This window comes from Excalfactoria chinensis, chromosome 7 (assembly GCF_039878825.1).
Source record: "Excalfactoria chinensis isolate bCotChi1 chromosome 7, bCotChi1.hap2, whole genome shotgun sequence".
NCBI classification, from domain to species: domain Eukaryota; kingdom Metazoa; phylum Chordata; class Aves; order Galliformes; family Phasianidae; genus Excalfactoria; species Excalfactoria chinensis.
The window spans coordinates 23,884,409-23,909,220 of NC_092831.1; the positions used below are offsets into that span (position 1 = coordinate 23,884,409).

At 40.4% G+C, this 24,812-nt stretch overlaps 1 protein-coding gene across 3 annotated transcripts; it reads right to left on the reverse strand.

Annotated features, from left to right (window-relative positions):
* Window positions 1–1,341: 1,341 nt before the first annotated feature.
* Window positions 1,342–24,809, reverse strand: CARF (calcium responsive transcription factor). Of its 3 annotated transcripts, none has more exons than XM_072342084.1 (14): window positions 24,756–24,809; window positions 20,329–20,575; window positions 19,222–19,342; window positions 18,043–18,172; window positions 17,129–17,213; window positions 12,949–13,138; window positions 10,490–10,610; window positions 9,459–9,602; window positions 8,811–9,044; window positions 8,238–8,403; window positions 7,341–7,416; window positions 5,307–5,437; window positions 3,974–4,331; window positions 1,342–2,689 (listed from the first exon to the last, which is right to left on the reverse strand). In XM_072342084.1, exons 2-14 carry the CDS (start codon window positions 20,518–20,520, stop codon window positions 2,571–2,573), a joined length of 2,067 nt encoding a protein of 688 aa, XP_072198185.1. In that variant the 5' UTR covers window positions 20,521–20,575; window positions 24,756–24,809; the 3' UTR covers window positions 1,342–2,570. The 3 variants fall into 3 exon arrangements, with proteins under 3 accessions (XP_072198185.1, XP_072198186.1, XP_072198187.1); XM_072342085.1 differs by lacking the exon at window positions 24,756–24,809 and adding an exon at window positions 24,639–24,668 and having other exon boundaries at window positions 2,441–2,689; XM_072342086.1 differs by lacking the exons at window positions 12,949–13,138; window positions 19,222–19,342; window positions 20,329–20,575; window positions 24,756–24,809 and having other exon boundaries at window positions 2,441–2,689; window positions 18,043–18,059.
* Between the last annotated feature and the right edge of the window lie 3 nt (window positions 24,810–24,812).

The following is a 24,812-nucleotide window of genomic DNA, read 5'->3' on the forward strand; positions in this document are numbered from 1 at the left end:
TGGCCTGTAACTCAAACTAGATTACAAGATTTCCACAAGCTATGAACACTAAATGAAAAATAGAAGTACCTTCAGAAATATCGTTCAGCACAGGATCAGTTAAAAAATAGATCTGTTGATGAGAGAACTAAAGCAAGAACCACTGGAAATAAAACTTATTTCCTCAAGTTTTTACACAAGCCACCAGCCCATTGATTCCTTTGGAGAAAAAAAAAACAAAACAACAAAGCCCAAACTGAAATAACTTATTGCTCATTAGTTGTAACTTACTTTGAGAATAAGCACTCCCAACAAATTGAGGAAGGATTCTTTTGAAGAGGAAAAAAAAATACAAAAACGGAAAGAAATTCTTAAAGGGGAGAAAGGCAATATACTTTGGAATGAATTAATTTAAGAAAAACAGATGGTGGTGGAATCACTGGGCAATGTGGAATAAGATACCCATCCTGGTATGTAACAAATTTGAAAAGGTGACTACTGCCTCCAGAGCACTGACTGCAGCAGAAGACATCCACTCCAGACATACAGGAAAAAAAACCAAAACAAATACCACCACCAAAAGGGTGAACCTCATGGGATTTACCTACCCAGAAATGAGTAAGGCAAAACAAGTCCATGTAGAAACAAGTATCAGAGACTCCAAACATCTGAAGATTCTCTATGCACTTGCACGATGAAACACTGGCTCTTAGTATTTATCATCTGTTGGAAAGTTCAGATTTAAGCTAATCCATAAACATTAACCTTAAAATGAACAGTATTAACAGCAATAGTTAATTAACCTCACAGAAGTCAATATATGTTTATGTTAAGACTACAGTATAACAACTATCTAACAGATGCTGCTTATAGAGGTATTAAGAATCCAATTTCATCCTGTGACTTTTGAAACTTTTAGATTTAAACACGCAAAAGAAAGTTAAAAATCACTTTTAAATGGCCACTATTCCAATGAGGTTTGTGAATGTCTTGAATGCATATTAATAAATGTAGTAATTTCAAAACGCTAATCTCCACATTCAAATACATCCACACAATATTCATAACGTTTTCTCTCAGCATAAGTCAACTTTTCTTCTTTTTATTGCTTTTTAGAGTGGAGAAGAGAAAATCTTCCAACATCAGTCTTGTACAGTATACAGAATAATATCTAATTCTATGATTGGTCTCTCAACCACTTCAAAAGGAACTGCTGGTACTGCTGTACACAAAATATTTTGGATGCTACTCTAAAATCTCAGTGTCTGAAAAACCATTGCCACTGTTTAATTTGATACCTACATTGGCATCAGTTTCATTTCACTGACTGCTTTAAATAGATTTTTTTTTTTTTTTTTTTTGCTGTTGTTAAAGAAACTTATCTATCACGGATCAATTCCATCACTCATTATGACTTCGACTTAAGTGTTGCCAAAAAAGTACTACTCAACCATATTCAGCTTCATTAAACTTCCTGGTAACTCTTAAGTACTTCAGACCAGTTCAGTCATAGAAGCTGCTATTACTGGGAGAAAAACCCAAGTTTGTTTCCTGAGTATTCTGGTGACAGTACATACTGCTTAGATTTATATTACTTGCTTTGTTCTCTTGGGCCTCTCTGTTAGTAACGCATTATGTAAGCCTCACAATCATGAGCAGCAGCAAGTTATCAACTCAAATATAATTTAAGTGCATAAAGCAAAAGGTAGAGAAGTTGAAACTGCAGCATCAATTCTTCTTTAAAAAAAAAAAAAAAAAAAAAAAAAAAAAAGACTAGTTACAGGACTACTTTAAAATGTAACAACCAACTATTGCTACAGTAACACTGCAAAGGCTGCAAGTGGCAACAAATAGATGCGGCACTTAAGTCCATGGTTTAGTGGTGAGCAGTTGATGTCTGGATTTAGAGGACTTTTCCAACCTTCATGATTCTGTGATTACAAAGCTAGAACACAAGTTTAAAGACATCATAAGCCGAAAACATTCACTGTTACAATTCACAGATGCTTCTCCATCATACAACTAAGTTCACCTGGCATCCTCACCTTTCTTCTTTCCTAGATCTTCACACCATTAACATGATCAAGTCAAAGCTGCATTTTCTTCAGCATCCATGTCCTTCATCACTTTGAAATGTAGTCTCTCAGACTTTTGTTTTGTCACAAAACTATCATGTTCACGAACTTTGCTGTTGGATTCCAGAGTCAGGGAGCTGGCAGATTCTGTGGACTGCATAGTGCTGTAACAGTTCACGGTCTCAAGGAAAAAGCAAATCAAGCATTTTAATCCACATTCTAAAACTAACTGTGGAAGACCATCAGAAATGCTGGCCAAAATGGACCATTTGGATAGCAACCAAACTACTCAAAACATAAAATAAAAGAGAGGTTTCATCTGATAAGTGAGTAGACTTGGAATTGGCAGTGAGTCACATCAACTGTAAATCAAAACAGTTGTCCATCAGAGCTATTGTAAAATATGCCCAGTGGGAATGTCACAGTACCATTTTAAAAAGAATGGCATTATCTTAAGAGTATCTGCCTTTCTTTGCAAGGCATTTGGAGTCCTTATAAGAAAAATCCTTACAGTCTTCAAACAGAGGAGGATCTCTGGCAGTCTCTGATTTTATCTGGCTCCACAGACAGTGCTTTTTCTCTCGGCTCTTGTTTAACTTGGCTTATACAGATACCAGCCTCTGTATTATCTTCAGCTTAAAACAGAACAAAACAAAACATTAAAGTCCAAATACCACTGATAACACTTCAGCCCCAATTAACTGTATGCATTTAAAAGAAAAAGACACATTATTGCTTAACAAATTAACAATAAAATATATTGACTTAAACTTCAGGCACAATTGGCCACTGTTGAGTATATTCTCATCAGGAAATAGCTTACTCATAAGCTATCACTTTAGATAAGAGAAAGGTTAGAACAAACACAGTAACTTTAACTAGGTATATTATAGGTATATACTACATGTATATACATATGCGGAAAAACCTCTTGAAATAATCACTGAGTGTTTCATCCAAATCAGCTCTATAACATTAATTCCTCTTCAGATTTGTTTCTGTCCTCCCGCTCTTCAGACAAAGAAATGGACTCTGGAATGACAAAGAGGAGGATCGGTGCATTTTAGGAGCGAGCCTTCCTCCTAACTTTGGAATGGCACCAACATCCTCACAATTTCCAAATCCAGGTGGTGATGATAGTTTAAGATCTTGAGCAGAAGTAAAAGGAAATCCCAGAGGAACAGCAAGTACAATTCCCGCAGTTGTATAACTTAAATTTTATATTTGGCTAAATTTTTGTATGTAAACTAGTATTTTAAAATGTATATTAAAAGATTAATATTTGAAAGGCATCAACATCTTGATTGCACAAATGGGCTAAACAACTGAGTGAAAGTACATTTGACAGCCTCTCTTAAATAACCCTTACCCAGAAGGAAAAGTTTCTCAAGAGAACAGCGAAATCCTATTATAACAAAGAAGAGGACAAGCTACAAAAAACCTTTGAATATAGCCAAGAGAAGAACTCTTACATTTAACTTCGACGATACTGCCACAGTGAAATATCTTAATGGTGATTTAAAAGACATGAAAAAACATTTATTCCCAAAGACTCCTAACCAAATTCAGTATTTGTTACTCTATCTGCTTATTTCTCCTAACAAAACTGCAGATTTGAAGATGAGCATTTCAGCTAAATGTTGGGATTCAGAGCAAAACAGCACTTAACAAGCTGGTACTTTGTCAGTGAACATGATGGCAAGTAGTTAAACTAAGTCACTTTTTTTATAGCAAAAACAACATAAATATATTTTACAGCCGTCATGGTTTTACAGTAAATAGTAATTAGAATCAGCCAAAACAAACCTGTACTGGAGCTCCCCTTAATCAGTACCTTTATCTACTTTGTTTTAGGACACACAGAACAAAATCCAGAGTATTTTCTATATTTGCATATTACTGGGAAGAGTGCAACTTACTAAGTGCAGGCAGGCTTTCCACAATCCGTACTGGAATAGTCTGTACATCTCCCAAGAGAACCTGCTGGATTCCTCTTTCCAGGCTTCTGGAGTCCCCTTCCCTGTCAAGTGCTACCAGCTGGCCCATGGTGACCAGATTTTGATCAGTACCAGGAGTCTCAAAAGCAGAGGCAGCAGCACCATGCTGTGTTAGGCCAGCGCCTTTTTGCAGACTGTGCCCCTGACCAAGTACTGGAGGATGGTTGGTTACTGCACTCTCTATGGAATCCAAGAGACTTACAGAATTGGAATGGTTATTTACAGCTATCAGGGCTGTTGATCCATTTGTAGAGGTAAAGTTCGATTGCAGCTGTAATCCCTGTGAAAGAGAAAGCAGAAGTACAAGTATAATAGCATTTAAAGCAGAAGAAATTTACATTTAATAACACATTTTGCAGTGCTGGAACTGGATAGGTTCTGACCTTCTACACATATCTTTTTTGAAGAGTCAACTTCAGCATCTTTTGATTATACCTGCTTCAGGAAACATAGCAGACAGTGCTATCCAGCAGCATCTAGAAAACTACTAAGGTCCATAAAAGTCTAATTTTGGACAAATATTCTGTTTCAAATCTTTCCTCACTACTGTTTATTCCCATGAAGGATTTGCACTAAAAGCTAAGTATACTGCTTTAAAGGATAGTGGGGTGAAGCCAAGGTGGCTACCTTCAGAAAGGGAAGCAGACAGCAAGTAGAACAGCATTTCACTGCATTTCTATGGAAGAGATTACGAGCTTCAGGAGATAAAAAAGTAGCTTAGGACAGACAGTTAAGAGACACAGATTTAAAGGCAAGATGAACTTCAGAAGAAACTCTTTTTAGCATGGTATTCTTAACCCTGCACCTCATTTTTTCAATCTGGAAATCTTACATTTCTGATCCGGAAGCAGCTTTAGGATTTTAACAGACTTTCTCTTATGAGGCTGGAGAAATATTTAAAAGGAATATGATTGACATATCCTTCCTCAATTTTGCAGCATTTTTACCATGAAATGACTAGAAAATGTGTAAGATTATTAAGGTGATCGATTTGGGGCAGAAACTCACTTCCCCCACCTTCTAGGTTTTGCCTTCAAAAAGAGACCACAATGCAGAGGGATCTCCTGCACTACAACTAGATGCCAGTTGTGCAATATAAGAGAGGCCAAAGTAGGACTTGAGAGCTATTCCTAAGTCCATATTCCCTCAGAGCCAGTGTTTGGGATCACTAGTTGAGGGGAAACTTGATATTTACAGCTTCCTTCAGCTCTCCCAGCATAGAACCCGTGACATTCTCTAAAAAATTTGACCATACCTGAAGCTGTGCAAATATCTTGGGCTGAAGTGAAGAGAGAGAAGACAATAGCTGAGCTTTTTCCGATAGTAAGGCTTCCGCGCTCTGGCTGGATTCTGCTTTGGTGATGACTGACTCCCCTGGTGAGCTCCCTGCAGTGCCACAGACAGTAAGCAGACAGTTAGAACTGTTTCCTCCTCCTGTGAATGGAACAAGCCAAGCCCCTTCGATCTCAATATAGATGTAGGAAAGATGTGTGCGTGCATATATGCTCTTCTCTTTTGCAGAAGAGCTTGGATGCTAAAGAAAAAAAGAAAGTTGGTTACAAGAAAAAAAACATTACAGGAAGATAGCATGTCTATTGAGAATGAAAAAGAAATGATTCTGGATAGCAGCATAATCGCTCCCTACTCTGTGTTGTATTCCTAAATCTAAAATAAAAGCTGAAACATTTCTAACCAAACAGCAATCTAATAATTTGACCACACAGGCACCTTCAGTAAGGGCTCAACAACAGACAGGCATTAAAAGGTCAGCTTCCAAAATGAAAACATACACAGAAAATCCAGCAAGTCTTCTCATTCATTCTAAAGCTAATTTGTAGAATTAGGAAAGCTTCTATGCAATATCACATCATGTGTAATTTTAAAGAAAGCTCTTTTATCTGATGCCTACAGATTTCATTGTATTCTCCAAATTCTTATTTAGAGCAAAAATAATTGTCTTTATTTCCTTAAGACTTGGGGAAATCGAGACTCGCAGCAATTTCTGCAAATAAATAAATAAGTATATAAAATTCCAGTAGAGTTATTTCATTCCTGTTTGAGATACCCAGGACATTTTGGCTAAGATTTATACAGGCACAATTAGATAACGTTCAGGCTTCTACTTTGCAGTTTTACTGCTGTAACTATGAAATAAAAGATAGCCATGTGCATATGGATTAATCTACCGAATGGGCAAAAATGAGAATTAACGATTTCAAAAAGCTCTCTAGAAAAAAAATCACAGAAAGCTTCCATCCATCTAAGCAACTTGAAACATATATGAATATTCACATGTAGGAAGAGATGGCAGTTCTTTTCTGAGACTACTCTACACCAGTAAGCCTAGGTACAAATCTAGTAGACCAAATCCAATTCTACCCAGTCCTTACACTGCATGGATTTTCAGTATGAATACCAGAAGTTAAACACATCCATGGTACTCCATTCCATTTGTCAGCATACTTCACAAGAGATGTAAAAGGGAACACAGACCTAGGAATTCTGACAGTGACCTAGTAGTAAAGAGACAAAAAGCGGTATCCTATGAAGCACATTCCTCACATGCCTGGAACTCCAGACAGAGTTTTGAAGTTGAAGTAACAGTAGCACTTGCAACAAAGAAAGCATAGTACAATTAGTTTCTTTCAAAAACAAGCAGACAAAAAAACAAACAAACACCCAAAACATATGGATAGAATAAATGTCTATATAAATCCATACAGTTTTTGCAGCAAAGTGAGAGAAGTCTTGTTAACTAGCTGAAAAATGGCTTAAAAGAGGTGCTATTTTGGCTGTACACATTAGTATAGTCATTAACAATGAATTCCTGAGAAGCAGGAATCCCAGTATGCACAGGAGTCCCCTATAGCAAGGTACTGTCAGCATGTGCCAAGCACAGACTACCATGGAACTCAAGTACCCAGCTGGTCCCAGCTGTGTGCCCTGATGGATATGAATTTCACCAGCACCTCCATCCAAGGCAAACTGCTCTTTGAAAGTAATCATCCCATGGAAAACTTCAGTTGCTTGAGGATGCAAATAAAAGACAAATTTACAGCTTTTATAATTCTGAAGACTATATTTTTTCCTTGTATGGGCGGTCAGCACCAAAAAACCAACACAATGTGCCCTTCCCTGCCTCAAAACAGAAATAATTCCAAAATAGTTCTTGCTAATTTAGCTGAGTGGCAAAAACACAACTGTGACCTCTCTGGACAGAAACTGAATTTCTGTGACATCATGAACAACACAGACTATGTCTGGGGACAAGTCATTAATACAGTCCTACCATCGGAAGGCGGCGAGGCAAACGTAACAGTCACTGTTTCTGTGAGAACATTCCCACTGTCTGTGGTCCACTGTAGCTGAAAGGAAAAAGATCACAGTTCTCACAGTTTAAGTTTGTCTGTTGCAGAAACATAGGCTCAATTCAGAACGAGCAAGATAATAGTGTATGGAACTACGCCTCTTTTTTTTATTATTATTATTAATAACTGCATTTTGGGAGTTCTTGGTTTAAAACAAAAAATACTGCAAACTATTTTTTAACACGCACTTTATCAAGAAGGCTATAGGCATCTTATGAAAACTTGAAGACTTTGAAATAAATACTGTAATTTGGCAAAGCTGGTTTTAAACCTAATAACTGGGAAAACTAGGATCACAGTACATTTCTTAGTGCTCAACAGGTGGAAAAAAACTAAGGAACGACATTTAAGAGTTACTCAACATCCTGAAGTATCTACTTCAGACTTCACTTGCTAAAAAGTACACCCACAGTATATTGTACAAGTGCTAATTTAGGCTGCACCCAAGGCAGATCTCATTCCAACTTTTCAGACGTGGAAAAGTAGAAGTAACTTCGACAGCAACCAGATAAAGCCATTAATAGCTTTCCAGTGCATGCCATTTTTTCTCTACCACATGTTTCACGCAGCCATCACGTGAGCGCTGTGTGTGTCACTCAATTAATAGCCATCTAATGCTGATGAGATAAATACTGAATGTGGTCAAAAGGTTTTATTTACTTTTAATTCAGTTTTGCTCAGCAAGAGATACCACTGAAAATACTGCTGCTGGAAACAGGATGTCAGAGAACTCTGAAATGCAACTAAATGGTAAAAGTTAAATAAGACTTGCAGTATTCAACTCCAGAAATCAAAAAGAAACACTAGGGCAAACATACCGTTGCTGGAATGCTTTCTTCTGGGGTATATACCACATCACCATTTCTCAGGGACTTCTGCACTTCATGAATGTGGTTCTTGATGTCGTTCACAGTGGGAAAGAAGGATAGGTTATGTCTCTCTGGCACTTCATCAGGTTTGAATAATTCTCTTTCCACATACTTTCTGTCATGTTAAAGGACAAAAAAAAAATATTAAAATGAAAAGACACATATTTAAGATCTATTGTGCTATTTACTTGTTACAGCTGCCGCTACCATCTCTCTCTCCAGCTTGCAGTGACATCATAAGAGCAAGTTAAAAGATATTTGGATCCAGTTTTCTGTGCATCTGCTCTGGAGTTTGGAATTAAGAAATATTCCTCTGCCCAACAAACTTTTATGAAAACAGCAGCTCTTAATGGTAGTCTACAATAAAATGGGAAGACAAAATCCATAAAAAAAGAGATCTTAATAACATGTTGGAAATAGACTCAGTTACGCATCAGTAATGCCATTTACTTCCAAATCACATTAGTCAAATGCAAAACCACGTACAGCATGGACTAAGAGCACTGATGGAGAGCTCCATACCTTAGTTGCTTCCTCACTGCATAGACTTGCTCTATTCCTTGAGACACCAGTTCTCGGATCTTGTCTGCCACTTGAGGATGAAGGCGGGAAGGCAGAGTACAGTTCTCATCTCTAACAACATCCTCCTCCTCCTCAGGAAAAGCAGCAGAAAAATGGGAGGGTGAAGAAGGGAGGCAAGAAGTTTCCATTTCATGATATTGGTGGGCTTGCTGAGTGGGTAACTGCACATACCACCTGGCAAGAAGGAAAGCTTCTTTGATTCTCAAGCAAAGGCAGCAAAATAAATCTCTTGAGGAAAAAGCCCAACCATCATAAATGAACCAGTTAGAGTGACTGCAGTTTTTACAGCTCCCTGAGCTGGAAGCTACAGTTCTGAGCTCAGGGTCCTCTCACACCCTATGATTCAAGATAACCCAGGTTAAACCTCCCAACAGTAAAACCATTTCTGTGCATTCCCTGCATGGAAACATCTGCTCAAGTTCCACATCTCAGTATTTAACACATCTACTAAATAAAATAATCCAGAGCCGTGAGTCTTATTAACAAAAAATCCCACAGTGTCAATCAGACTAAATAAAGCAATGAAGGACATAAAGAAAATTAAGCAAATTATTGCACTTTTTGTATCAAAGAAACAAAAAGTATCACCTGATGATACCACCAGCCTCTATCAAGTTCTTCTTCAGCATGTTGAATGCTTTCTCCTGCTCCATTCTTATGATTTTCTTGTCTATTTTAGGGTCAGTAGGAACTCTGTACTCTGGAAACTTTTGAACTTTTTTAATATAGATCCTTCCATGGGGAGAATAAGAGGAAATAGAAAAAAGAAGTCTCCTTCAATGGGAAGGCAAAACTCCCATTTACTACATATCACATACTATCACAGAAAAAAAAAAAATCAAGCAGTGTTTCAAGGGATGAGGACTCTCTAAGAGAAGTGAAGACTTTTTAACTGTGAAAGAGTTTCAGGTGGGTACACATACACCTGATCAGTATGGAAGTCACCTGGCCACAGTTATGCACCTCAGCAAAAATTTTCTTTCCCTCAGTAGTGTAAAAGCACAACACCATTTCTGGACAAGTCGGAGTTGCCTCCGTGCCCAAAATGTGAGCTGAACATACACATGTCTAACTTGCGCCCATCCAGATAAGCATACCCTTAGGTTTGTAAAGAGGGAACAAATGTGGCACTGAAACCCAAGAGAGTGTTCGAGGATACAAAAAAAATACAAAAATTCGAGTTGGATAAGAGGGAAGTCCTCAGTGAACAAGAAGAACTGTAACTTCTTCTGCAAATAGAAGATCTGCTAAATTCAAATGATTTACTGATACAACTGCAGTTAGAAGCCTGAAGGAAAAACAAGACAACATTGTCTTAGGATCAAATATGGTCACTAAAGGACACCATTACACGATGTTCCTCCTTGTTTTCCATTGATTCCCACTTGTAGTTCAAGCACTGAAGTATTCGTACTTCACACGTAGGCAACCTGTCAAAGTCTCAGCCCCACACAGTGTAACAAAACAGTATTTCCTCCTTCCCTCAGACTACCAAGGACACCAAGCTAGAAACCACACTGCATGATATCAGCTACCACCCCCAAACTGCACACTGCTGTCAAGGCTCACAAGAAGCATGTTTCCTTAGGATAGCAAGCAGCCTTATAGCCAGTCCTTACCTTGCTGGGCAAGTGGCTTTATACAGATAGCCAGAAGTGCTTTCCTGCTCACCAGATTTTTTAGACTGGAACCCTTTTCTCCTTGGCCCATACTGGCACTCCATTACAATGGCTCTGCTTCCTGAGAACAGAAAATAATCCATTCTATTCAAGCAACCACAGAAGTCATTATAGTAAGACATTAAATACAGAAAAGACAAAAAACCTGAAAAAGTTGTTTCTGTTTAACATCAGACTCTTTAGACATAAAACACAGAGCAATCAAACATAGCAAGCGTTCAAACACACTGCAAATGCTTCTTTCACAGCATATGAGGAACATGGAGCACTTCGAAAGCATTCCTCAAGTGATTACACTTCACAGTGCTCCGGAAGATATACAGGGGCAAAGATTAGGTTCTGACTTGATCAAGCGTTTTACAATATGAGAACCCTTACTAGCTACCGAAGGAGAACAGCAATCAAAACAAACACAAATAAGATACACGGAATCTCCACAGTAACCAAGAAAACCTCACAGCTAGAAGCAAAGGTCTTTAATCAGTACATCAGACCATGATGCCCTGTAAATTCTTACTTGCAAATCTGACCTACCTTATCAGTTAAATAACACTGCCTCAGTGTGGCATACTGCCATGAACGCAGACAAGCTTAAACAAAGATTGCTTCACTCTAACTTCATTCAAATAGAAGGCTTACTCCAATCATGCCACTTACAGGAGTGTTAATAAACATAACAAGGTGTGCATGGTCAAGTACAGAACTTGCACCCCTCCCATATCACATTAATATATACACGTATACATATATGTATACATATACTGCATATAATTTACATATTCCAGTATATAGGCAGGGAGCTGCCTATAGAGCAAATGATAAAACCAAAACCTTTTTAAGGTATCACTACAGCGACATGAAGTGCTTCCACTAGACACTCCATCATTTACTGCCTGAGAGTGTGATCTTATTAAAAAACATATACACATCAATGCGTATAAAAAGAAGGAAAATTTAAAGGAGACAATAAACAGATATCCATCCTTTTAAGAAAAACATCCAACAATCTCGTAAGATTGAAAAGACTTCAAGACCTTTAAACTAGTTCTTATTAATATGCATCTAAAAAGCTACTGAATCTTCTTTTACAAAGGTATCAGCCATCTACAATTCTTAAGACTAAGAATCAAGATTTGGATTAGTTCTTGTTTTATAATCTATAAGGAACTATCCAGATTTCTCCCTTCTACTTCATTTCCCTATAACAGAAACAGAAACACAGTGGGGAAGGCATTACAGACCAGCTCCACTTAGGCATAAAGGGGTAAATTCCTTGAGAGCAAGACTTCTCTCCTGAGAAATTTAGAATGTAGTTATCTGGGATTTAACAGCAGTTCAGTAAACCATATTTCCAACCTCTGCTCTATAGAGATAAAAGGTTTATAATGAACATTCTTCATAGAGGGTTTACATTCTATACCTAAATGCATTGGAAGGACAACACATTAGATGTATACATAATGCTCATACAGGGGTCTAAACAAAGTTAAAAACACTACAACATAAAAATCAGTCTCTATTAGTCTGCAGCACGTAAAGGAGGAAATAGCCTACGTGTTTCGGTCCTAAATATCACACTGTGGGGGAATGCATTTATTAAGCAGATCTTACAGAAAATTAGAGATGTCTCAAATGCATTTTGAGAGGCTGCTGATAAAAGTACAGACTGCTTTGGCTTTGTCCTCAGATTTCTTATACCTCACAACTTCTAATTAATGGCTGATGTTTCACTTTCTCAGTTACTTTCAGGGTTAAAAAAAAAAAAAAAAAGCATATAACCCACACTCCCCTCATTCACATGTGACAATTAAAGCACATTAAATGTGTATTTGAATGAACTTAATTTCACATACACATTGCATGAGTTACGAATGCATTTACCAATCTGTAAAGCCTGCATGTTCATTAAAAAGAAATATTACCTGCTGACAAATATTGGTGCTCTTTTTTAACTCTTCTCTTATTTGTTTTAAAGGGGGACGTTTAAGTATCATATTGGATCCCATGGAACAGACTCTTCCAAGGATCTCCAAGTTAGGCAAGAATACTGGAACAAGCTCTTACCCTTATGAGGAATCCCAAGTCTTGGCAGAACAAATGGAACCTCCATCTAAAGAGCTCACTCACAAGAACCGCCATCAAATGGTAATTAAGTAATTTATGTCTAAACAACAAGGGGAAAGAAACACTCACAACAAAGCCTGTGGTTTCATGGAAATAAGCTCCTTCACAATGTGGCACAGAGATACCCAAGCTGCTATTTTTTTTTGGTCGATTGGTTCCTGTTTTGTTTGTGCTTTGAATTTACTGAAACAAAGGAACAGCACAAGGATCCTTCTTCGTGGCCAGTTTGCAACTGATGTTTCAAAGTAGTTATTAAAACAAAAGAAGTTAGTTACCTGCATTGACAAAGGGGATCCCATCATATGGGACATACTGAGATTTCCACATCAACCGTGTGGCAGGTTTGGCCGGGCTTGGAGACTGGCGCGTCCCCCACACACTTTGTGTTTGCTGCTTGTGTAGCGTTAGAACACTCTCTAATTCTGTCTCGCTCACACAATAGCCGCGGTATGAGTCCCCAATTTTCTGCATGGAAAGGAGGTGAAATAATAGGGTTATTCACCCAGCTGACTGCTCTGCATTACCCAAGAAAGCAAAAGCAGTCAGGGACTCAGCACATGAGGACACAGGCTCAGGTTTTTGATGTTTTGTACATGTTCCCCCACACGCGCATTTGCCTCATATCTAGCACCAGAGCAGTCTCCACCAGCATCAGATCCTAAGCACACAACAACCCTGAGAATGGTTAGAGTTACTGCCAACACTAATTTACAGAGGACACTGCAGTCACCTTCTCGATAAATACAACTGAGGTGAATATTTTCATGTGATGCCACAGAGGATCATTATCTCTGAATTTAACATCTCATGTAGTCCCCTCCCAAAGCTTCAAAGCACTCCTAATTCTCAAAATCACACAGAAACACAAGACTTGCCACTGGACAACAGCTATGGTTACAATGACCTCTGTTAAGCAGTGGGCAACTCCTGAAAAACTGCACCTAGATTTACCTCCAAGGAAGACCAACAAAACCAATGACAAACAATGCACTGACTTTGCAGCACCTCCTGTAACAGCTTTTCAGCCACTGATAGCCATCCATCTCATTTGGTTCAGTGCTGGCACAGCAAGGCCACCCAACAAACACTGGGGCAGCAGCAAGCTTTCCACCTGAATCCAGAATGTAATTCTCATTTTGATTCATCTGCAGCACAGCATTGGGACACGAAGTATCTGACAGTAACACCCAGAGCAGTCTGCCAGCTTACAGCATTACAGTGGCACAAACACATGGTGAATGAATACTAGCATCTGATGTATCCCTTTCGCTACTTTCAATAACACAGCAGACAGGTGTTTCAATACATACAATAAAAGCAACAGCAGTGCCTCCCTAAGACTATTATCTCAAAAAAATATATCAGCAACAACTACATAAAACTACATCCTGAGAAAAAATTGTTTCTGTTAATAAGACATTGAGTCAACAAAGAGCAAACGAGCCCCTGCCAAATGAAGTGGGGCAACACAACACTGCTGCTGGCACGAGCCCTGTAGGATAAGGGTACGCACACATTGGTGGCATAAGTTGACCTGAGGTACCAGCTGCTCACATAGCAGCAGCTCACTGTGCACATGCACACCACTCTGGCACATAAAACAATCTGCATATGCTGCATTCACACAACTGCAGAGAGGAAGAAACAGCAGTAATTGCTTAGACAGAGATTATATGTAACACAGATGGACAGAAATGATCTGAAAGATACAGAAGTATCTTTCCAGAGTGCTATGGTTATCCCCTTTCACAGGAGGAATTGCAAATATTGCATAGCCAGAAATTATCTTTCCATACCTTCCTTATCTCATCACTATAAACAGATCTTTAACTTTATTCTTGAGGGCTGAGAGAAAACACATAGAACTCATGCCGAAATTACCAGTTAGGGCCCAATCCCCTGTTCTAGCTTTACTTCTGCACAAAATAGAACGCCTTCCCAAAAAGTGAGCGGCAATGAAAGAAAACCACACAGCACACAGGATCCCCACTCCCTAGGAGCTTCCCAAGCAGAAACTAACAGACACATGAGACAAACTGTTCCAAACAATTTTAGCTTTGCATCGTACATTAATCAATGTACTTGTAATTATGCCTTATTTCAGTATGCTGACACATGCTGGAAATGCATTCTGATCAGACCACTGAAAATTTTAATTATTTTATATATATGTATATATATGCATATATATATATACACACACATATATATGTATATACACATATATTTCTTTTTTAAAATCTACTTTTTGTTAACAAAGAAATTACCTTGAAGTAACGTAACTCTCTTCAACCCTTTAACTCCACCCAAAGTTCAAGTAAAACAAAATTTAAAAGTAATTCCTTTTCCTTGACCTCAACAAAAGTACATACATGAAGACTGCAGCTTCTCTCAACAGAAGTAGCAGCAGCAGGATGTCCAGAGGCATTACACTGCCTAGGCACTGCAAGTGTAAACTGAGCATTGCAAAGCAGCCAGGAAACCAGCGCTAAGCACAGAACATAGTGCCAGTTCTGGACAGTTGCAGCTTTTACTGTTCTGTGTTCACCTGCACCTGCAGTGCTGACTGTGCTTCAGAGCCCTGTCCTGACAACACCATGGGCAGTATGTACCTGGGCTATGACATGGCCTCACCTGCTGATATCTTCTGTAAAATACACGCAGACCTCCACTTTAATGTTGTTTCTATTCTGGAAAAAAATGACTGAGTAAGTGCAGTTGTGAGTTAACATGTTGGTCTGCACCAAGAATGACTGGACTTAAGGTACAGTATTCTCTCCACCAGATCCCCAGATTGTTCTTGGACCCTTCTGCCCTGTTACCTGTATATGTCTATTCTGTTTCTTGTAATAACATGTTCTTCGAGACACTGACACAACAAACATAAACAGCACCTCAAAACCCCGTAAAAACACACGTGCATCTAAGCAGTTCCCAGTGTATTTACAAGGACTGTGTAACTGACTGAAACTCAGCAAAGCAGCTCTACTGAGCACACACAAGGAGGAAGAGAATTTGGATTATTCCTCCCTGGCCTGAATCCTGCTGGTAAAACAGTGACAAATTAATTTCTTACCTTTTTAAGGGAACAGAAAGGATTAATACGTACAGCCAATATTTCAGCAGAAACAGATGCTTACATCCTCAGAAGAGACAAGCAGACATTCAAACAGACACTACTTTGCCTTTTTCTTTAAAAGTAAGAACTTTTATACTACTGTGGCTGCTGCAAATTTTAAACACAACAGATGACGTTTCTTATAAGACTCAAGTAGATACAGCAGGCAATAATACAAGTCCTCCCACAAAAAGAAGCCAGTAATAAGTGACCCAATAAGCTACAAGTATGTCAAAATGGGAAATATGCATCAGAGTAACAGCAATTGTTCATCTTACTGGACTGCAACAACTAACCAGCCACGTGAAGTGGCTCCTTTACTCAGTGAGAAGTGCATCTCCACCATGGAATTACTACTAGTACAATTTTCTGATCTCTGAATGTCTAAGTAGATACAATATTGGACAATATCATTTGTATGAAATAAAAGACAGAACAAAAGGATGAATATTTATATATTCAGTTAATTTAAAAATCATTTTAAATGGATAAGGAAAAATGTGTCATTTCTAAATCCCTTGCAACTGCAATTTCTAGTTATCAGCAGCCAAAACAAGAGGAAAAAAAAAACTTTAAGCAGCAATGATATCTGAAGAAGTGAATAAGATAGCATGCTTTTTCCTTCAAAAAAGTATTAAAAGCATTTAAGTAAAATAAATATTCACCAGGAAGAGTAGCAGGAAGCTGGGGCAGGGGATTTCAAGAACTTTCCCATCCTGTCTTTCCTTTTAAATGATTTATGATGCATTCTAGTTGTTAGTACCAACTCAGCTATCATATAGAGACATTTCTATACATTTAACAACGTGCAAGTTAAGACAAATGCCAAGACAGGGAATAAAGGCAGATATTCACTTAGTGTGGTGAATTATCTGTACAATTAACAGGAGAATAAGACCATTTTATGGTTCCTTAATGTGTAACTCAAAAAAGGGCTACCAACCTTTCCCAAATGTAAAGTTTACAAAGCTTAAATATAAAGTTCACAAAGTTTAATGAAAAGCAGTTTGCTCAGCAGAAGATAACAGGTTTTCAGTAACACCATACATGCAAAAAGGGATCAGTGGCTTTTCCCAGCACTGTACGGCACTGAGAGATTTCAGAAGCACAATTTATGCCTTAGGAGCTGTTAACAGTTGGACATTCCCAAAAAGAAAGGAATTCCATAACATTTTACATGTGAAATGTAGTAGCAGCACTAGTATTGGTCCAATCTCATAACACCCAAAAGCCTGAACACTGTTTCTATAACCATAAACGTTATTTTTGTCACGAAATAGGATCAGTGTTTTGGTTTCAGTGAAAAATATGTTGAGTCAGAATTCCTTGCAGCTCACCTCACAGTTCCAGAGACGGCGTGCCCATGCAGGTGTATTTGTTGGCAAGGGCTGGAGAGGGATGGGAAAGGAGTCTTCTAATATCCTGAAAAATAAAAAATACAAATACAGTAACAGTACATAGACACTCAAAAAAGCAACTAAACAAAAGTCTAAACTACTGCTATCACATCAAATCAGTGCATTACATATCTTCCTACAGCATATGACCAAACTATAGACATTACATCAACTTGTCCTGCAAAACCGGGATTCATTTCCTGCATATTCTATTTCACTATTAAAATAATTCACCATTAAGTACGTACAAATAATAATAATAATAACAACTGTCTTCTCTGTTCAACAAGTCCTCTGAGCATTCAGTATTCTCATAAGACTGAATGATAATAACAGCCAAAATATTGTGAAATACACTGGGCTGAGTATTTTGTAAACTTCCTTATGCAGACTGATGGTAGAGTTACAATGATTAAACAGAAATCCAATGCATGTTACATACTGCATGTTAGTATACCTTCAATCTCAAAAACAAAAGAAAACACAGCTGCAATAACTATTTGCAGTCAGTATCTACTTTCTTCACTCCCGAAATTCTGGAATGGAAACAACACATGCTTGCAGCATCAATCATTCCAAAACCCAAATGCATTACCTCCTGTCTGTACAAATGTATCTCCTTTGCAGGATCATTCTTCTAACACATACAATCTACGTTTGTGACATCCATACACAGAATATTTCACTTCATTTTAAATGTTGCTTGAATGTATATAATTTGTCTTATAGTGCCAGGATTATTCTAATCTCTTCTACCTCTCAGTTTCAAAGGAGCAGAAACGAATGCAAAGCAGACCCAGAGTTCATAAAACAAGGAATTAAGTGATTGTTCATCTCCTCAACTCGTGACCTACCTGGTTGCTGATTTTTTTGATATGGTGAGAGATGCTTGTGGATGGAGAATGTAACCGCTTGCACCATCTGCTATAGCAGCCACTGCCACAGTCTGCAAGTTCCCATCATCACACTTCTCTTCTGAAGTATCTTTGTAAAAATAAAACATCCCCCTGGTTAACACGTGAACTTAAAATGAGAATAATCACAAACTGCGATATTTGTTTATTCAACACACAAATTTTGAACAGATGAAATAAGAGTACGCCCAAGAGAAGAACCATGGAGAAATGAAGCTCCAGGAACACACATGAAGACACACCTGATAGGGCTGTTTGTACTTGCACACTTTGGTGTTTGTATTACTGCTAACAACCCCACAACAAAGTAAATAAGTACAACTTGAAAATATGTTTTCAATACATGCATCTGAGCTCCCATAGGTTGGCCCTGCCTTCTTACTAGGTGCTCAATCACTGTTTCGGGCCATAACTTAGCATTTCCACTACATGTCAGATTCATGAATGTATATATCAGAGTGACATCACTCACTCAAAACCTGGAGCTCTGGCTCCTTCTAAACAGATGGGCTCTCAAGAGCCTAAGTTCTGCTCTGAAGCTTGTGCCATTTTACCATTTTACCACTACCCGCAGCAAAGAGAATCTCAAATTCTTACGCTCTGTTCTTCCCCTTTAATCTCTATCAAGTCTTCCTAATGGTATTTTAAAGATTGAACAACTACGAAGTCTTTTACAAACCAAGTTGCACACCTCAGCATATAAATAGGATGCAGCACTTTACACACTGAGGGCAAAATGTTGTCAATGAAGTGAAAGTTACAACCCATTCACTTCATGAGGAACTGAATTTCTACCTAGATACTTCACTCCCGGCTTCACAAAAGATGCATCACCACATGTGGTCTCTGGTGCAGACCAGAACATGAATGTTCCTCTCTGCATTCCTTGACGCATCTAAAGCAAGCATAATAACCCTTATTTCACAGGGCTTTGTCCAAAGAAAACACTGTGGGCCACATTCGTAATCAGAAAACAGGTAATTTAAGCATGTATTTTTGTCTTTTAACATTGGTTAAGGAAAGGAAACATACAAATAAGAGGTTCATAAAAGAAAATAAAGAAAACAGAAGAATCACGAGGGATACATTCAGTCCTCACGTCCCACAGCTTGAACTCACCCTGAGTGCTGGTGACATCCAGAAGGTGACCCTGAGGAATTATCACCTGGGCCATTCCTGGCTGGGCAGAAGGAATGACGTGAAGCACCTGGCCATTTTCTGACTGGCTGGCAACAATCATCTGTATGGTGACCACACAAGAGTATGAGTGGTGCTAGTTGGTACTGTGATCAGGACGCAGGTTTGTTCCAATAATAAGCAGGTTTTGCTTATTATTGGAACAGGAACTATGCTGGCTAGAACTAGGGTCTGTAAATTAACTTGAATTTACATATTAAGAAAACCATTTATTTATTGTTCATTAGTTAGAATTGTTTACCACCATCTAAAAAAGACCCTTTAACTGATTAAAGGAGATGGAAAAAAAAAAAACACACCGTTGGGGATTCTACAAAGAATTACACATTTATCTGAAACTGAAAGATCTCAAAGACTTGAAAGCCACTCGTTGGAATTGCTGCAAACCAGTAGAATTAATCATAACATATTAAAGCCTTCAATCTTTACCCCTAAGAAACTGAGCTCTAGGGGCAGCATCTTATGGAAAAGCAGACAGAAGAAAAGCTGTGGGACTTTAAAAACAAATGACTTAAATATCCCAGAATTCTGGAAAACTGAAAAGACTTGTTACGGTAAACACTTTCATGGCTAACAGGGCATGTTTCCAGAAACAATATAAAGGCATAAATGACAAAATATAACCTCGATTCTGATTTATTACACTTCAAATGGGTGAGATGCCTTTAAATGACAGTACAACATGTGCCAACCACTACCCTAGAATAGGTTGGCTTATTGCTAATATCCTAGTCCTTACAAAATCAACCCAGCAGATACAGAGAGAGCAGCATGAGATTTCACCACACAAGAACCACTGCTGAATAACGACAAATGCTGCTGCTTAATAAAATTAGTTTGGCTGGAGGCAGGATCTCCCTACTTGAGGAAGAGCGACAGGACCATAAAGTGAAGCAGGGCAAAGTTTCACCACGTTGCTCAAAACAGAGCAGGCTGTTGTTGCAAGAAGAGCACTGCATTTTCTCAGGGGTCCTTGGCAGGGCCGCATCACCTGTGTGTTCACCGCCCGCCCTGCTGGGCATCACTCACCATGTGCGCGCTGGGCACCCCAAGGGGCTGCAGTTCGCAGAGCGCCTGGCCATTGGGCTCGAGTGGGCCGAGCTCCTCTGTGGATAGAGGCGGAGGTGGCCGCGCAGGCACGGGGCTGCCCAAAAGGCGTACGGCGATTGGCAAGGTTGCAGAAGAGCCGCTCTGTCCCAGTGACGGATCCCTGGAAGCCATGCAGGTCACACGATGTCAGGAAAAAGGCTGCTTTAGTCCCAAGCAGAGATCTCCACTTTTAAAAATCAAAAAGAGAAAACAAATGGTCAGGAAATGTGTTTAGACAGTGCTCCGTGTCTTCCTATGTAAGGAGCTATTATTAACACTGTGAGTCCTATTTCTGTTTTCCATTTTCAAGCTGAAAATACAAACGCAACACATGACATGTGGTAACTGAGCAATCTGACCCAATCTCCAGGTGATCTGAACCCCTTCTACACCGAGACACACCAAGCATTATTTTAATGAAGAATTTCATAGTCACAATGAAATATCTCCCCAGCGCTGTAACAGCAGTTAAGAGATACAACTACCATCACGACAAGCAGCATCCGGATATTCAGCAGTTCAAAACTGAACGGCACAAGAACACAGCGGAAGGAATTTCTGTGCTTATTGAAGGCAGCCAATGTATAAAGCAAACAATAAACACACTGACACAATATTGTACGGTAAATTAATCAGAGAGGATGCGGAGAAAACACCTACAAAACCAGGACTTCTGTATTTCACCTGGAAACCCCGACCACTCGCTTCTGACTGCCCGGTGCTGCTGAGGCTGCCTACAAACAAAACATAACATCTTCCCATAGCGACATTGTGGTCCGTTTTCCATTACAAGATGACTTGGAAAAGTTACAGAACTATTTCAGTACTTTCGCCTCAACCAAGGTATTGCTGCAGGCTTTTTTTGGTCTTAAAAATCCAGCCTGACAATTTCCAGCCCTGCTGCCCACTCACAACAAAACCCTCAAGATAAAAACCCTTGCTTCTTTATCACTTTATTATTCACCACAGAAAAATGTCAGTGTGCTGCTCCAGGAGTTGGAGTGCCTTGTGTGAAACAATTTGCTCAGCTCATTGCATACACAGATAAGTGCACACACACAAACACACACACTCTTCTGCCTTGCACCCAGTTCACAAGCACTTATCTCCTGACATCCTGAGACGTTTGATATTTAAGGATGTGCCAGCCCTGCTTTATGAAAATACTAGTCACCTCCTTCCATAGTAAGACACAGAACTTCAATTCAAATCTGTCACGCAGTCACCTTGGAGTATATTGTGCTTGTTTTGAAGAGGTAAAATGCAACATTTAAGTGCCAGGCAGTTACCATTGTTAGCCCACAGCTCTAAGCTTCGGGCTGGAAAACATTAAACATTTGAAAAGAAAGCTGGGCACAAACCAAGGGATGAAGGACAGAACAACAGAGCTCCCAGAACTTGGGGGATTTACCTCTCATCCCAAATGAAAGCCTGCTGCAAACCTTCGAGCAAACAGAGAATATCAGAGAGTGAATTGACACAACCACAGTTTAAGGCTTGGATCCAGACCTTTAAAGAGCAACCAGTCCCAAATATTTATAAGCAGTGAGACAAAACAACAAATACACTTGGCCCTGTCGCTTACTAAAGCATGTAATATACTCCAGTATATACATAATATGCCAAAGTGAAGAGGAGACAACTTCATTCCTGGAGTTTGGGTGGAGGAGGAAGAAACGTGCTTAGTTTTTCCCTCCAGAGTTTATATTAAGGACAGGCAGCAGTAGATGAGTACATGACTCCTAACAGCTTTATGCTCTTCAAAACACAGTTGGTTTCTTCAGTAAGACCACCTTGGCCATGGCTTCTCAACCATTTACAGCTTTGCTGAGGAGAACATAAAAGGCTAGAAAGCCTTTGGGAAAGAGCTGTACTACCCTAGAAGCACAAATATATTTGCTTTGTAAAGACATAAAGACCATGGACAGAGTAAACTCACATCTTGGCTTCTGAAGATGAATGAAGCATCCTACTAATATGAACAACACTGTGAAGTTAAGCTGCTCATATGCTCAGTAGAATAAATACTTTAATCTAAAGCAGGTTTAATTTTCCATTCAATTTTCAAGTGAGGATACTCCAAACCAAGCTCTAAATAAAGTTACTAACATTTACAAAGTATTTTGGAGCTTTGGATCTGAGAACATGAACTGTTTCATTTTAAATACGTAAAGCATATTGAAAGCAAATGAAAAAGATATATAAAACACAACGCACAAGAGACAGAGCTGGATTTAATTATCACTCACACATCACTCAACCAGCTTCCCCCAGCTAAGATGTAAAGGTAAATCAGTTTAGCCAATGCAGCACATTCAGTTCTTAGAGGTAACCTGAAGAGAACAACAGAGTGCTCTGCAACCTTCCTCCAGAGCACAGGGACAGCTGCACCAGGATGGACCAGCAGCCCAAGCAGCCATCGTCCTCCACCTCACAGGCTGCTTAATAACAAAGCCCAGGGAGAAGTGATAGCAGCAGAGCAAACACACTGTGACATTCTTCTGGCTTCCTGGTACAAACAGCCCAGAAATACCTTGAGCCTCAAGTTGTACCTTTGTGTTTCAAAGAAACCCTCAGTCTATTTCTGTTTGGTGGCTCTGTCTAACCACTGCTCTAACCCAGGGAAACCAGGGGCATGAGTACTGCCCCAGAACAAACTCTGTGCTGTAGTGTATGTATGGATTTGTCATGAATTAGTAAATAATACACATCTCTTCCTAAGTGTTGTACACAACAACTTCAAATATAACACACCAGCAACACACATTTATCAGGAAGCCCAGGAGAGATGTGTAGGAGCTGAAGGTCAGTGCAGAACTGAGGAACAGCAGCAGCACTGCTCAGAGAGCCCCAGGCTGCTCCCAGCCCAGCACTTCAAACCCTGCAGGACTGCTTCCCTTATCCCACCTGCCACACAGGGAATGCTCTGCTTCAAATAAAGCAATATCTGTGGTCACTGCTGGCCTTAGTCCAACTCCACAAAGAGGGTAAACAGCCACAAACTGCAGCACACACAGGTAAACACAACTCTATCAGCAAAGCATTGAGGGCAGTCTGACAGATGGGAATTTTATGAGAGCCAACATAATGCACTACAGTCCAGCCTATAGCATTGCAACCAACAAATCAGTGCCAGAAACAAACGTGTTAGTAGCTCAGGGGTTGCTTGGTACTGTGAAGGTGGTGAGACACTGGAACAGGCTGCTCAGGGAGGCTGTGGATGCCTCCTGGAAGCACTGAAGGCCAGGCTAGATGGGGCTGTGAGCAACCTGGTCTAAGCAGAATTGTCCCTGCCTACAGCAGCACGGTTGGAACCAGGTGATCTTAAGGACCCCTTCCAACCCAGACATTCTATGATTCTATGCAAGGCAGATCTCAGCTGCTCAAGCCTTTCCTCCATGTAACACCACAGACACGCCTGCCCCAAGGACAGGACTCCAGGTGCTCTCAGCAGCGGGTGCTGCTCTGCCCCCTGGTGGGAGGCCCAGAGAAGTGCCACATCCTGCAGCCCCACATCTGACTTTCACCACTGACACAACAGCATGGATGTCAGTCTTAGCTAAAGTAATACAAAAACAAGAGATGAACTCAACGGTGACAGCGAGCACACTGGATTACACTGACCGTATGGGAATCCCCTCAGACACCTCCGTGTGTTCCCATGCCAAAAAAAAAGAAAAGAAGCTGGACCGTACAAGTCAGTGCCTTCAGCAGCCCTGACAGCTATACTGATTGCATGTCCTGCCTTCAGCTTCTACCTTCGGCAGAAGGGTGTACTGATGGAGGCCCTGCTGCTCCAGGACTGTTATTATAAAATAACAGAGATCTTACGAAGAGACTTAAACTCGCAAGGCTTACCGCGATTAAACACTCCCTCTAGAGCTGCCCTCTGAGAACATTCCCCAACAGGTCAGCCCCCCACACAGGGCACGAGTCCCACTAACGCCGTAACGGGGCGATGAGGGCACGGCGACGCCCCCAGCGACGAGCTACAAGCGGGCGAACGAAGGCGCACCGGGTGCGCGCGGCAGGTGTGGGAACGGCTCACGGCACCGTCACGCCGGAAAGGCACCGCGGTGCCCGCCTCGCCCGGGAGCGGCTCTACCCGACGGGACCGGCGCCTCCCGCCTCACACGGACACCGGCAGCGGAGCCCCTCGCCTCCTCCCGCGGGGCGCGGCGGGCCGGGGTCACGCGGGTGGCCGGCAGTCGCCGTGCCGCGCCCCCTTCCCACCCCGTGTCCCCGCTCACCGCCGCCTCCTCACGGCGAGAGGAGCGCGGAGGCGGCCCCGCGGTGCCCGGTCCGACGGGGCGCCGCCCTCCGCAGGGGACACCGCGCCCCCCCCCCCCGCGCCCTGCCCGCCCCACCTCGCCGGGACTCCCGCCGGCGCCGCCATAGAGGCCGCCCCTCGGCGCACGCGCGGT